At 45.4% G+C, this 14,707-nt stretch overlaps 2 protein-coding genes across 4 annotated transcripts in view; both read left to right on the top strand.

The window, feature by feature from the left end:
• Window positions 1–5,422, top strand: part of LOC111966287 (helicase ARIP4) — a 59,162-nt gene extending 53,740 nt beyond the window's left edge. For all 3 annotated transcript variants that reach the window (XM_070444395.1, XM_023990800.2, XM_070444396.1), the window contains 2 exons: window positions 7–386; window positions 529–5,422. In XM_070444395.1, coding sequence (XP_070300496.1) covers window positions 7–386; window positions 529–1,454 — 1,306 coding nt within the window. In that variant the 3' untranslated portion in view covers window positions 1,455–5,422. The remainder of the gene's footprint in view (window positions 1–6; window positions 387–528) is intronic.
• Window positions 5,423–8,796: 3,374 nt separating this feature from the next.
• Window positions 8,797–10,893, top strand: tmem115 (transmembrane protein 115). Its single transcript, XM_023990797.2, has 2 exons — window positions 8,797–10,171; window positions 10,487–10,893. The coding sequence occupies exons 1-2, from the start codon at window positions 9,318–9,320 to the stop codon at window positions 10,716–10,718; spliced, it is 1,086 nt and encodes a 361-aa protein (XP_023846565.1). The 5' UTR covers window positions 8,797–9,317; the 3' UTR covers window positions 10,719–10,893.
• Window positions 10,894–14,707: the final 3,814 nt, after the last annotated feature.

Genomic DNA, 14,707 nt, shown 5'->3' with positions numbered 1-14,707 from the left:
CTTCAGGCGCCCACCCCCTCGCCAAGATGAGAAGCCCGTGGCCAGCATCCGCCCCGTTCAGTCAACTCCAATTCCCATGTTGCCTCGCCAGGCGTCTCATGCCTCCGCCTCCACGGCGGACTCCGACTCCGGCTCGGGCTTTCCCGTCAACTACCTGCAGAAGGCAGGCGTCTTCGTCCAGAAGATCGTCACCACCACAGATATCGTGATACCAGGAACCAACCGTTCAACTGATGTCAAGGCCAGGATCAGTGCAGGAGAGAGCATCCACGTCATCAGAGGAACTAAAGGGACCTACATCAGAACCTGTGACGGGAGGATCTTTGCGATCCGTGCTGCAAGCAAGCTCAAGGCTGGGGAGGAGAACTCAGCCGTTGCACCCAAAAGTAACGATCCCAACTCAACTCTTAGTCAGTATAAATTRTACCCATTTGGTCCATATGGATCTGTTTTTGAGTGCTGATGGTTTCTGTTAATCTAGACCAGAGAMCAGTATCTGACCCGTCTGTCTTCCCTCCCCTCCCTCAGACACCCAGAAGGCATTGGAGGACTCGACGAACAGCACCAGCGGCTGTGTGACTCGCCCGCTCTCCCCTGACAGCCCCGAGATCCTGAGCGAGCTCCAGAGGTACACAGCTGCAGCCGGAAACAAGATCCAGCAGCAGCAGGCCCCCAAGGCTCCGTCTGCAGGATCCTTGGAGACGGCGCTGGCAGAGAGCACCAATGGCAGCAGCATGACCAGCCATGCCAAGCCCTGGGGAGAGACCGCGGCCCAGCCCAACACAGACTCCACGGCCGCCCTGGACCTGATGGGCACCAAGCGCAAAGCCTCCACCCCGTCTGCGGACGAATGGGCCAACAACAAGCAGCTGGCCACCGGCAAGCGCACCTCGGCCCCGTTGCCCCCCCGGGGCTTTCCCTTTACCGGGGGTTACGGCCTCCCGCCCATGGGCCTCAACCCGGCCATGCTGGGTTCCATTGAGCAACCCCTTTTCATGGGGGCTGGCTCGCCCTACTTCCAGCCCCACAGCCAGATGGGTGACCCCTGTCTCATGTTCCCCATGACCTCTGACACCTTCGGCCTGGGGGACGGCACCCTAACTAGCTCCTCCTCCAGGTCTTCCTCCTCCACCACAACCAGCTCCTCCTCGGCTGCCTCTGACTCGGCCTCCCTGGCTCCCTTCATGCTGGGTGCTGGTATGGCTGGCATGCTGCCCCCAGATTTCCCCATGTCCTACGGCCAGTCCGTGGGCATGTACCCTAGCTCGCTGCTCCCTGGGGGGCTCCCGGCCGCCACCCCAGGCCCCGCTGGCTCCAGCTTCCTCTCCCACTTCCCCTCCTCTGGCCTGATGGGGGCGGGGCTGGGTCGCTCTGACGCCCACGGCTCGGCAGAGAACGCTGGTAGTAGCTCAGACAGCGATGACGATGATGTCATTGAGGTGACTGGACAATGAGAGCCTCCAACCGTAGGGAAGAGGCATGTGGGTTGTAGGGGACAGTTAGTGGGTTGTTGGTGCTAGGAGATCTGGAGAGGAAGGGACAATCAAGCCCCATCCACCTCTACTAGCCCTTTTCCCCATCCCAAGTGCAACATGCACGCCGTTCAGAAAACGAGTCTGTATTGGAATATAACACAAACTGGACAAAGCAACAAATCCTTATGCTGAATATCTCATTTAAAAAGAAGAAAATAGAAGAACTGAGCGCCAGAGAGAACGTAGATGAAAAGGAAACGGACTTGGGGCTTCCAAAATGTTCTGTCCTGTCCTTATTCAAATCGCTGAAGCGACGGCTGGGTTTGAACCTGCAGTGACCCTGAATCGCCACCAGGGTGTACTGTTTGTTCAGAAGACTGACTAATTCGCTTGGTTGTCTTCTATAACTTTTTTTTGCATTTTTCCAACAGTTGATGATAGACTAGGTTAATAACTAACTGACAATAGCCTAGAGTTAATAAATCAAATTGAGAGACATAGTTGGTAGTAATTATGGTCTGGCACAAAATATCTGTTAGATGATATTGTTCTTGATTGTCATTATTTGCTACTGAATATTATTTTATGTGGTAGTCCTACTCTAAAACTGTTTTCAAAATCAATTTGATTTGCTCTTGAATTAACTGCCAGGACAGAAGTGTTGAGTTTTTTGGAGAAATTGGATGATAATCTGAAAATGGACTAGTCGAGACTGAAGTCAAAGAAACAGTTAGGCTCTTTGTTGGGTGAAAATTTCAAAGTAAGAACCTTCAACTCAAAGAATGTACGCTTATTTACGCCTTTAACGCAGATCTTTGGGACAGGCATCACTTTTGGGAAGATCTGATTTCCACGTTTTATGTCATCTTCTCCATTTTTCTAATTGATTGCCTGTCCATAGGTGATGATGTGAAAACTGTGCTCTTGCGAAGCGCCAACTGTCCAAAGGGACGGTGAATTAAAAATGCCTTGCCTCGGTCTCTGAATGTTACCTAGTGGGAGTAGAGAAACAGCGAGACGGACGGTCCTAGGACCTGGATCTCACCCATAGTCTTACTGTAGCTTTTCTAAGTGATGCAAATATGACCTGTGACCCCTTTGTGTGTGTCTCCTTCCCTGTCTGTTTCTGCATTGGGTACCTAAGTGTTCTAGAGTAGTGAACTTGTCTCATAATGGCTCGCTCTGTCTCGGTGGATAGCTTGAACGCTTGTTTTCTGTTCCTTTGGCTCATCTCTGGCATACGTGATTTCAACTGAAAAACAAACAGGGTTCAAGAGGTCATTGTCAAACCAAAATAATTTGAGCAAATTCAAAAATAGCTGTGCCAAAAAAACTTAAAGCAGGAGGATCATTCTCTGAAGCGACCGAATGTCACCAACTGCTATTGGCCTAAAGAAGAGGGTGTCTTTCGAATTTGGTCACAGAATGACATTACATACTTTGTTGTGAGCTCATTGTAAAGGGGGGGGGTGTCAGGTGTGTGAGACCTGGTTCTGTTTAAACAGCACTTTCATTTTCGTTACTTCTGACTGTTACTGCCCCTCTCATTACTTACATAGACTTACTGTCTCAATCCAACCCACTTTGGGAAGAGGGAAGGCCAGCCCACCACCTCCACCAAGTCCCTAGCCTTGAGTCTCTTCAGCAAGAGCTTTAAACTCCAATTCTTGCATTTATTACGATACCCTAGTATCATCAGACTTCTTTTCATTCATACCATACTTAATGTACTTTTCTTTTTTCAATGTTTGAATTTACCAAATTAATGTATTTATGACCGTGCATATTTATTCATTCTTATTTTAAATGTTTGTTTTTGTTTGTAAGGGGATTTTTTTTATGTTAATTTACTGGAACACGTCAATTATTGTGTTCCATGACTTGAGAAATGTGATATTAGACATCTGACTCAGTGTGTGTGAGTTTCAGGACCAACCAGTCACGGGCGGTCAAACCACTCATTAGCAGAGAGAAAATGTCACCCAGTGTGTTTGTTCATATCATCCAGATGTTCATTTGAATCTATATATTCTAATGGCAAATGAAAGCTAGTTCCCTCAGTTTTCAATGTTTTCAGTTGTTTTACCAACCGATCTTTTTCATAGCTTTCTACTTGAATTTCAGTATTTATTTATAAATCGATTCAGTCAGCCACCAACTGACTGTCCAGTAAATTCCATTTAGTTAAAAGGGATACTTCGGGAAGTTAGAGGTAGTTTTTGCGAGCCAATGCTAACTAGCGTTGGCACAATGACAGGAAGTCTAAGTATGTGCTAGCATGGTTAGCAAAGCCTGTACAGTACATCGTTTGTGAATGGACATGTAACAATGGATGGCTTTAAGGTCTTTTGTAAATAAAATTGTTTTGAATGGCATTTCAAGTTCATTTACTTTGATTAAAAACGCAAATGTTTAATCGCACACTAATATCTTATCTCGCACACAGATTCTCAAGCACTATCTGAACATAAGTAACTCTTTCGCTTAACTTTTGGAGGGGACTGAGCATTTYGTCTAGAGACCTGTCCAGAGTCATATCCATCAGATGACATGACCTAAAATCAGAAGAAGAGGGCAAAATTGAGAATAGCTGTCAGCCTYGATGACAATGCATTAAAAAAAGTTGAAACAAACACGTTCGATCAAAACTGTTCTCTTTACACYAAGACAGGTTTACTGTTTTGTATGTAGAATTAATTTATAGTTGTCTGGTGCGTGCTTTTAGTGTTTACATCAGCGTTGGTAAAATGAGCTGTCTGCCAGCCTTCAAGTTGATAATGTTTACATGTTTTGACTATGAAACTGAAGTTCTGTACATCGACTTCGCCAGTGATATCTTAAATTACTTAGAAGCCTTAGATTTTCATCATCAGCTATGCAAGCAGATTCTGTTCAGTTGTATCTGGGAACAAGTGCTTTTACGTATCTTAACATTGTAAAAAGGAATTCCATGATGTCTGCTTTTTCCAGGAAGCTTGGCCTCGGTGGACTGGATGTCACTTGACGTGTTTACCGCTCTTTGGTGTTGTAGCTCTGTGTTGCCGTCTGATCTATAATGTAAAGTTGTAACGGCTTGGGAATGGGAGATGCAGGCAGAGATCTGGGACTGTCACACTGCCATGGTTTTCTGTCCCAGTATGGGTCCTCTTACATGACCAAGATGCYTGGATATTTGTGTGTTTTAAATTGAAGACTCTGTTTGGGTTGCCTAACCTTGGTCTTTTACATAAACCAACCCTTTACATAAGTCGAGCGTTCACAGGGATTTGGTTCATGCAAATTGTCTCCCTCACCACCATCGCACGCTCTCAATTTAATCTCACAGTACCAGTGGTTTTGTCTTTTTATTCTGTAAAAGCAGAACTGTTATTCAGAGATGCATCAATATTCCAAAATGCTGACATTGACATTTGAAACACTATCCGAGCAGTACAATTGCATCCAGTGTTGTGGCTCTTGTTCTCCATAAGGAAAGTTCCACTGAGGCATCCCAGATCCAAGCATGTCTCATCTGGGTCTCGATAAAACAGCCTTTGTCTCGTGTTTTTATCACTAAGTGGACAAGCGCATTATAACTCTGCTTACTTTACAATTTTTTGTTGTTGTTGTTTGCGGGTGTGTCCATTTGTATGCCTGTCTTCAGAGGACAACGTGCAAACGCACCATTGTTCTTTGCCAGTCAAAGGTCCCTCAAATGTTTTTTTTTTTTTTTTTGGTAGCCAACCATTATCCACTGCATTTCCTGCCAGTGAGCTATTCACGTTATCTTGGTTTGATTTCAGATCAGATTTTGCTGTGCTCTCTCTATCTGTGATGTTTGATTCTCATAGAGTTCTGCTGGCAGAGAGTTTTGTCTTTTTTTTTATACACCTGAGAAATGTGAATTCTTTAGTGTAATATTTTTTATGGCAATTAATTACTGAATAAAATGAATGTGTACGCAGTTATCCCAGTCATTTCTGTCTCTTTAATCAATGCGTGTTCAACACGCACATTTTTTTTAAACCTTATTTTACCAGGTAAGTTACCTGGGGAATAGTTACAGGGGAGAGGAGGGATGATTGAGCCAGATGGAAGCTGGGGATGGTTATGTGGCCTTGAGGGCCAGATTATAATTTAGCCAGGACACCAGGTTTTACACCCCTACTCTTACAATAAGTACCATGGGATCTTTAGTGACCACAGAGAGTCAGGACACCTGTTTAACGTCCCATCCAAAAGACTGCATACACCGAGCAAGGTCCCCAATCACTGTCCTGGGGCATTGAGTTCTGTTTTTAGACCAGAGGAAAGAGTGCCTCTAACTGGGCCTCCAACACCACTTCCAGTAGCATCTGGTCTCCCATCCAGGGACTGACCACAACCAATGCTGCTTAGCTTCAAAGGCAAGCCAGCAGTGGAATACAGGGTAGTGTGCTGCTGTCCATCTCCAAACATGTCAGTTTGAATACATTTACGTTTTAGTAGTCAGATTAGCTTCTCACTACTCAGACAGCTAACACTCCATTTGTAGCCAGTCCAGTAAAAATCTATAGAATTCCATATAGAATCCCTAAAATGTAATAAGATCTCTGGTAAAAAAAACAACATCGTGATGATATTTGAGGTAAGTATTCCAGATGGGCGGAGAGATGGACCAGGGATGATGTAAACACACAAGATAATAAGGATTGGCCTATCACAAGAAACAGATTGCAGGAGAATCCTCAAAGCAAATAAATGTTGGGAATTAGGCTATGCATAAAGAGCTGGAGACTGACAGGCAGGCACCTAGACTAGAGCATCCCTTGACTGCTATGGGGGATGGGGGGTTGACACGAAATGGTGCTAAATTTGAAATAAATCTAGTCTCTGAAGAGCAGCCTAGCCTAGATCATAATCCAAGTAAAAAAGCTATCCATGGCCCATAGACGGATTGGTTGTTTAGCAACAAACTATGGTGCAAAACAAACTGGGTTGGCAACATGTAAACAATATTTTGTTTCCAATGTTAATTGGAAACGCATACATTTGCACAATGAGCACTTGTCTCTCAAACACATCATTACAGCTGTTGGTTAGCTAGCTACTGCATTTGAACTATATTAGCATTGACATGAAATCAGTCAAAACACCTAAAATCATGATTCCCATTTCCCCACATGGCAGTTTCTTGTCATTGTTGGTAGCTATCTGGCCATCCAAAATCACATCTCACAGACTTCTGCTTGTCAGCTAACCCATCTATAGGCTGCCCTACCATGTGGAGCTAAATGAGGGTGAACAGGTATCTGGCGAGTGGAACAAGATGGCGGGTACGCCGGAATGGTTGTCAGACTTGGAGATGGAGTCAGGGGAACCCATAGAGGTCGACCAGAGAAAAAAAGAAGAAAGTGGAACACATGAAGAGTAAATATCGAGTGCTGCAGAAAGAAATTGAACATGATGAGAGTGAGGATGAATTAACTGCGGTGGCAGGTGCGGACCGCTGAGTTTGAGCCTCATTCAGATGGTGATAAAGATGATTTTGGCCCAGTGGGAGTGAGATTTTGGGAGAGAATGGATCCTTGCCTTCTGGCTGATCCATATGTGGTGTCAGGTTGGGTGGAGAAAAGCGGTTGGGGAATGTTGGGTCGTGAAAGTGACTTGAAGTGGAATCGTGTCGTTTTTTTGCATTTCTGCCATTCAGAGGTAGCGTGCGCTCCGCACCGCATGCCTGAGGACAATAACTGTGTTTTGCTTTCCTCTCCGGAGCAGGGCACTGTGGAAAGGAGTGATAACTGGAGTGGCGTTAAGTGTTGAGGAGGGTCAACTGAAGTTGAAGATTCCCGGTGTCTGTGACGCCCAACGTTTGGTGCGACGCAGACCCGGTGGAGAGCGTGGTGAAACAGAGAAGACACTGTCTGTACTATTGAGTTTTGATGCAGAGTCTAAAGTCAAGTTAGGATTTGTCAGTTATCCCGAGAGAGCTTTTGTCCCGAATCGATTATGGTGTTTTAGGTGTCAAGCTTATGGTCATGTGGCAACAGTGTGCAGGAGGGAGAATCCTAGATGTGAGAAGTGTGCAGGAGGACTTGAGACATAGGAATGTGTAGTATCTGTGGAAAACGTTGTATGTTTAACTGTAGGGGTACCCATGGTGCTGGAGATCAGAGGTGTCCAGGGAGAGAAAGGCAGGTTGAGGTTGCCAGCATCAGAGTAGTACAGAAGGTGTAGTATGCTGAGGCAGGGAAGAGAGTAGTAGAGGAAGATGGGTTCAGGGGGAGGGATCCTAAGAGGATCTGTGAGTGGGACGACCTGTGAGTGGGACGAGGCCAATAAAAGGGAAAGGGGGATACCGAGTCAGTTGTCCAACTGAAATGTGTCTTCCGCATTTAACCCAACCCCTCTGAAATCAGTAGAAAGGTAGGAATAGCATGTGCTTCAGTAGGTTTTTTGGGGGGCATTCATGGCCATGGTGATCAACTGTACCGCAGGAATGGAATGAAAATCACAGAGGATAGATGTTGTGGTGGCAGCTGGAGAGAAGTACTTGGGTGTACGAGAGTTTACTGTAGAAGAGTTACGAGGTGATTTAAACGATAGTGTCCCATCCTCCTAGGCTGTTTGCCTGGTGTAGGATCAAATGGGGCCAAAGTAGTGGAATAGTGATGAGGTTAATGGGTGTAGGGTTAGTTGGTAGYGCAATTTTTTGACATAGTGTAATGAATTCATACTACATGATAGTAGGCTGATACACAGTCAATACAGTAGGTGTTGGCATGCACCAATAATATTTATTTGCGGCCCACCATAATGAAGTCACAAAAAAAAAAACTGTTTCCCATAGTGCTCCAGTGCACCACGCTGGCGTGACTTGACGCTTCGTGTGTTGGTGACGGTGACGGTGAGCCCAAGGCTCAGTTTTTTGGTCAGTGTGTGAAATGRTGGATTGCCAGTAATCTGTGATTTTATATCGGAATAACGTTGACGTAACCGAATAGGCTCTCTGACATTGTGAAGACTTAATGAATTTCGCGTGAATCTCCGATTTTTGATCACCTCGACAACATTGTTTTGAAGGCCTGTAGCTACTGCTAACTAACGTTACAGGAAAAACTCGAGCTACTGTAGCTAACTAGCGGTGAATCCTGGGCGGAGGAAAACAAGAGGCGCTGGTGCTAATTGTTATCGTTTTTGGAGTTATACAACTCAAACCCATTAATCAAATGTTGACTGGTCGTCTTATGAATTCGAATGGTGGATATAAAACATCGTAACAAACTGTCAGACCTTTCCCTAGCCATTTAATAGTAATTTAGCAATAACAAGCTAGCTAACTTAGCTTATTAGCTACTTATTCCAGTGCTTGCTAGCCAGCAAGCTAATGCAGACATATTCATTTAGCCAGCTAGCTAGCTGGTTGAAGTTCTTGGTATGATTTCTAAAGTACAGTAGCTATTTAATATTTGTGATGTATGTAAGCTTCGAGTATGACACCGTTTGGTGTCAATTGAGAGTAATTCACAGGTTGCTACATCTGTTAGCTTAGTAAATTAGCCCAGTTACCTACTCTTAATATCTAATCACACTAGTAAGGTCGCTTCAGTTCGGCAACTATAAAGGGTTATAGCGAGGTAGGGAAGTTTCCCCATCAAGTGTTTTTGAACAGCAATACCATTAAAGGTTAATTTAAACCTTCCATTAGCATTGATCAGTCAGATTCTTTCCCCTATGAAGCATCACTGTCGAGAGTGGATGTTGTCTGTATCAACAGATTACGTTTGTTCTTCTTGGCACTGCTGATTAACGGCCAACACGTGAGCAGCTGCAGGTCATACAAACTTACTGATCGGCCCTTGCGCGAGACTGACAAACGACACAATGAATCGCTATCTGCCAGTTGCACGACAGCACTTGGGTGCATTAACCAACACTAGCGTTGTGGTGAAGTCCATAAGTGCCATAGTGCTACTTCTGTATCTGCTCTCATGGGCAGTTGACACTCCATACGCCCTGGGTGTGACGCCTGGCTACCTCTTCCCCCCTAACTTCTGGATCTGGACCCTGGTGACCCATGCCGTGGTGGAGCAGCATGTGTGGGGATTGGTGGCCAATGTTGGGACTGTCATGGCCTGTGGCCGGCTGTTGGAGCCTCTGTGGGGTGCCTTGGAGCTGCTAATCTTTTTTGCCGTGGTCAACATCTCTGCAGGCCTCCTGGCGGGCCTCTCCTACTTGCTCACGTACGTCGCCACCTTTGACCTGGACTACTTGTTTTCTGTGCGTATCCATGGGGCACCAGCTTTCCTCGGGGGGGTGTTGGTGGCCCTCAAGCAGACCATGGGGGACACAACTGTGCTGCGGGTTCCACAGGTGAGGCTCAAAGCGTCCCCGGCGCTGGTCCTCCTCTGCCTGGCCCTGCTACGCCTGTCTGGCCTGCTGGAGAATGCCGCCCCACTGGCGGCCTACAGCTTTGGCGCCCTGGCAGGCTGGGTCTACCTGCGCTTCTACCAGAGGCACAGCCGGGGCCGCGGGGACATGTCAGACCACTTTGCCTTTGCCTCCTTCTTCCCTGAAGTGGTGCAGCCAGTGGTGGGGCTGCTGGCTGGCCTGGTGCACGCAGCCCTGGTGAAGATCAAGGTGTGCAGGAAGATGGTGAAGCGTTACGACGTCGGGGCACCTTCCTCCATCACCATCAGTCTGCCGGGGGCGGATCCCCAGGACACAGAGAGGAGGAGGTGAGTGCTGTAGAGGCCCAAATAAACACACACAAAGGGATCCATTACAGCACACAGCCCAATATTTGTTTACCTTCATTATGTGGCTGACACACTTGCAAGCTGCCATGCATACACTATTTGTCCTCAGTTACATAGATGGCAGTTAGGCCTACATATCACCTCGCTCTGCACCTGGAGAGGATCAGTGGCTGTTTGAAAGGGACTCCGAGACACCTGCTATGCCATGATGTAATGCAAACATTTGCTCGGCCTTGCTTGGTAATGGGCAGACACTGTTTATTTTAGAACGGACTCTGTCTGATCGTCTTACAGGCAGTTGGCGCTGAAGGCCCTGAACGAGCGACTGAAGAAGGTGGAGGACCAGTCGGCCTGGCCGAGCATGGACGACGAAGAGGACGACGATGAGGACGAGGTTCGGGCCGACACCCCGCTGCTCTCTGGACATGAGAGAACCTCGCCAGCAGGGGGGTCTAATGGTTCCCAGAACACCACGGGACAGGAGTCCAGCATCATCAGCTTTGAGGACGCCCCCTCCAGCTCATAACAGACACACTGATACACACTCAGCCATACTAAGTTTTGAATAGCACACACACTACATTGACTACACCCACCCACACACACACACACAAGCTCTAGCAGTTGACACATTGTCAGGCTTATCAGTTTTTCGCTCTGACTCTCCGAAGTTGTACACAGATTGCTCTCCTGGCCCCACCCGCATATGTCCATTGAAACATTAATGCAATGTACAAACACATTGGACTCTCCCTAGTTTGTCACGTCTCTCCTGAATAAACTATTGAATGGTTGTACAAAATGTTTTTTTAATTACAGCTCTTTTGACCCGAGACGCCTGCTCCACACCTGCTGCTCGTCTGACTCCCAGACCTTGTGTCTGAGACGCTACGACTGGAGCAGAGACTCTTGGCAAACTCTCCATCTGTTGCTGTGTGTTGCTATTGTACCAGAGCAAGCTTTCAGCAGACGGATGCAGATTCTCAGTGGTTTTCTAGGTCATCCTTTTGTGCTGATTGGTGTTTAGTCTTCAATGTCTTTGACATCTTTTCTCTCTTCACCATCACTGAAAGACTGAAATACAGTTATGGCCAAATATATATTGGCACACTTGCACTTTTCTTAAATAATTCCCTATTTCTTCTAAAAAATAAGTTGAAATTAAAAATAAACAGTAACCACACATTGGATTTTRGACATTMCAGAACCAATTTAGCTTGTTTATKATTTTKATTTAGAAAGTAAAGACCAATGACYTGGACAAAATGATTGGCAACCTTTGGCCAAGATAACTGCAGATTAAKGAATCTTGTCATCAATGAGCTTGCTGCACCTTTCTGCTGACAATTCGGCCCAGTTTTCAGCAGCATACTTCTATAATTCTTCACTATTTCAGGGGGGCCGTCCACCAACTGCGGTTTTCAGATCTCGCCAATAGGTTTCTGATGTGACTTCGCTGGCCACTTCAGAACAGTCCAGCATCTCTTCTTAACCATTCCTGGATGCTTTTTGATGTGTGTGGTGGGGTTGTTGTCCTGCTGGAAGACCCACAACCTTCAGTGGAGACACATTTTTTGGACACTGGGTTGAACACRGGACTACAAAACACCTGATAATCTTCTAATTTCAAGCAACCCCACAGCATTARCAAACCTCCCRCATCTTTGATTGTAGGGAGGYTGTTATTTTCATTGAAATAATAAATAATTTGTCAGTGAACACAGATCTGTATTGCCAATGAGCTCCGATTTTGATTCATTTGTCCACAGAACCTTTRCCCCAGGATTTAGGCTTGTMTAGGTGGGTTTTTGAAGAGTTCAAACAGGCTTTTTTGTCTCCAGCAGTGGGGTCTTCCTATGTTACCCAACAACCAAATGAAGCATTCAAAGAAAATAACACCCACCCTACAATCAACCATGGGGGAGGTTTGATAATGCTGTAGGGCTGCTTTGCTGCCTCTGGTAGTGCAGACCTTGAATGTGTGCAGGACATCAGGAAATCTGCAGATTATCAAGGTGTTTTGGAGTGCAATGTTCAACCCAGTGTCTTTGTCGAAGGTTGTGGATCTTCCAGTAGGACAACAACCACAAGCACGCATAAAAAGCACCCTGGACTGTTCTAATAGCCAGTGAAGGGTCCAGATCTGAATCACATGTGTGATGATCCATCTATGGTGAGAGAGGGCACTTCTCAAACATTGAAGAATAAGAGCAGTTTGTTGCTGAAGAGTGGGCCAAATTGCCAGTGGAAAAGGTACAGAGAGCTTATTGATGGCTACAAGAAGCATTTGTTGAAATGCATCTTGACTAGATCCTGGGTGCCAATCATTTTGTTCATGCCATTTGTCTTTATTTTCTAAATGAAAATTGTAAACTTAAGTTTACAAAAAATGTAACTGGTTCTGCAATGTGGAAAATCCAATAACAATGTGTGGAGACCAAACTTTTTTTTTCTATTTCAACTTATTTTAGAAGAGTGACAATATATTTGGCCTCAACTGTAGGTCTAGGTTTACCCCCCAGCTATTTTACCACTGCTAGATCTTCTGTTTTCAAATGTTTCCAACATTTATGGGACACCTGATAATTGGACAAGTTGCTCTGTGGATGATGATGATGTGGTTCCTGTTTTGAGTTGTTTACTTTTGCTCGGAAGTCGGAGTTGGATTACTCGAAGGGGAACCATGGCCATAATAGATTGACGGTGTGTGGGTCTATCTTCCTTTTTGTTCATACTGTTGATTTGAGTTCTGTCAGAATCTTTAGTTTTTCTGGCCAGACAGTTTTATTTGGTTTCTTTTTATCCGAATGAGTGTGTAACAGGGAGAGGTAGAGGACTAGATGTTGTACACAGTGGTTTCCTGTCATTTCTGGATGGTTTTGGCCTGACAAAGTTCAGCAGCTTTTGACAATGACGGAGCAATACAGCCACTGATGCAGTCTTGACAGGCTCTCTTCTCCCCAGGGAACATCTTGTCGAAATCTCTTGCTCTTTGTTTCCTTCTAGTTTCTCCCTTTTTCCCACTATCTGTGTCACGTCTCTGAATGTTAGTTAAGATAAGATCTGCACTCTTGAGTCTTTAAATCAAATACCTTATTAATGAGGTTTGAAATGTTACGGTGTGGTGAATGATGCCAATACGGATGCAGTTCTGTTTAATTTGTTGGTGAAGGTGGCTGAAGGATTGGTTCTGATGCAGTTCTGTTTAATTTGTTGGTGAAGGTGGCTGAAGGATTGGTTCTGATGCAGTTCTGTTTAATTTGTTGGGAAAGGTGACTCGAAGCTTGATTTTCACAGATTTTCCGTGCACCAGACAGGTTCCTCAGATTTCCACTAATGATGTGTTTCTCTTTGTACCGTGACCGTTGCGCAGACTCCCATTTAGTTTCAGATATTTCTCTGTCTCTATATGAAATAAAATACGATTGTATGAAATGTAACAATGAATTGCCTTTTTGCAACACTGGGTAGTAGTATAGGACAATTCAGCTGATATTTATTTAGGGTGCTGCTTGCTTGCCCCTCAAATGTGCCACTAGATGGAGCAGTTAACACAGTCTCTGATACTCTTCTGATACTCTACTCTTCATCAATCTACACACAATACCCCATAATGACAAAGCGAAAACTGGTTTTTAGAACTGTTTGCACATAATAATAAAAAACTGAAATACCTTATTTACATAAGTATTCAGACCCTTTGCTATGAGACGTGAAATTGAGCTCAGGTGCATCCTGTTTCCATTGATCATCTTTGAGCTGTTTCTACAATTTGAGTGTACACCTGTGGTAAATTCAATTGATTGGACCTGTCTATATAAAGTCCCACAGTTGACAGTGCATGTCAGAGCAAAAACCAAGCCATGAGTTCGAAGGAGTTGTCTGTAGAGCTCCTTGACAGGATTGTATCGAGGTACAGATCTGGGGAAGGGTACCAACACATTTCTGCAGCATTGAAGGTCCCCAAGAACACAGTGGCCTCCCTCATTCTTAAATGGAAGAAGTTTGGAACCACCAAGACTCTTCCTCGAGCTGGCTGCCCAGCCAAACTGAGTAATAGGGAGGTGTCCAAGAACCCGATGGCCACTCTTACAGAGCTCCAGAGTCCGAGAATCTTCCCGAAAGACAACCATCTCTACAGCACTCCACCAATCAGGCCTTTATGGTAGATTGGCCAGACGCCACTCATCAGTTAAAGGCACATGACAGCCCGTCTTTTTGCCAAAAGACACCTAAAGGACTCAGACCATGAGAAACAAGATTCTCTGGTCTGATGAAACCAAGATTGAACTCTTTGGACTGAATGCCAAACATCACATCTGAAGGGAACCTGGCATCATCCCTATGGTGAAGCATGGTGGTGGCAGCATCATGCTGTGGGGATTTTTTTCAGGGACTGGGAGACTAGTCAGGATCGAGGGATAGATGAACTGAGTAAAGTACAGAGATATCCTTGATGTAAACTTGCTCCAGAGTGCTCAGGACCTCAGACTGGTGCGAAGGTTCACTTTCCAA

This window comes from Salvelinus sp. IW2-2015, linkage group LG7 (assembly GCF_002910315.2).
Source record: "Salvelinus sp. IW2-2015 linkage group LG7, ASM291031v2, whole genome shotgun sequence".
NCBI classification, from domain to species: domain Eukaryota; kingdom Metazoa; phylum Chordata; class Actinopteri; order Salmoniformes; family Salmonidae; genus Salvelinus; species Salvelinus sp. IW2-2015.
Note: the sequence above shows the minus strand (reverse complement) of the source record. Positions and strands in the feature narration are given on the sequence as shown.

Coding starts and splice junctions, on each gene's coding strand:
- tmem115 (XM_023990797.2), top strand. CDS start 9,318: ATGAATCGCTATCTGCCAGTTGCACGACAGCACTTGGGTGCATTAACC. Junction 10,172..10,486: donor CAGGACACAGAGAGGAGGAG/GTGAGTGCTGTA, acceptor ATCGTCTTACAG/GCAGTTGGCGCTGAAGGCCC.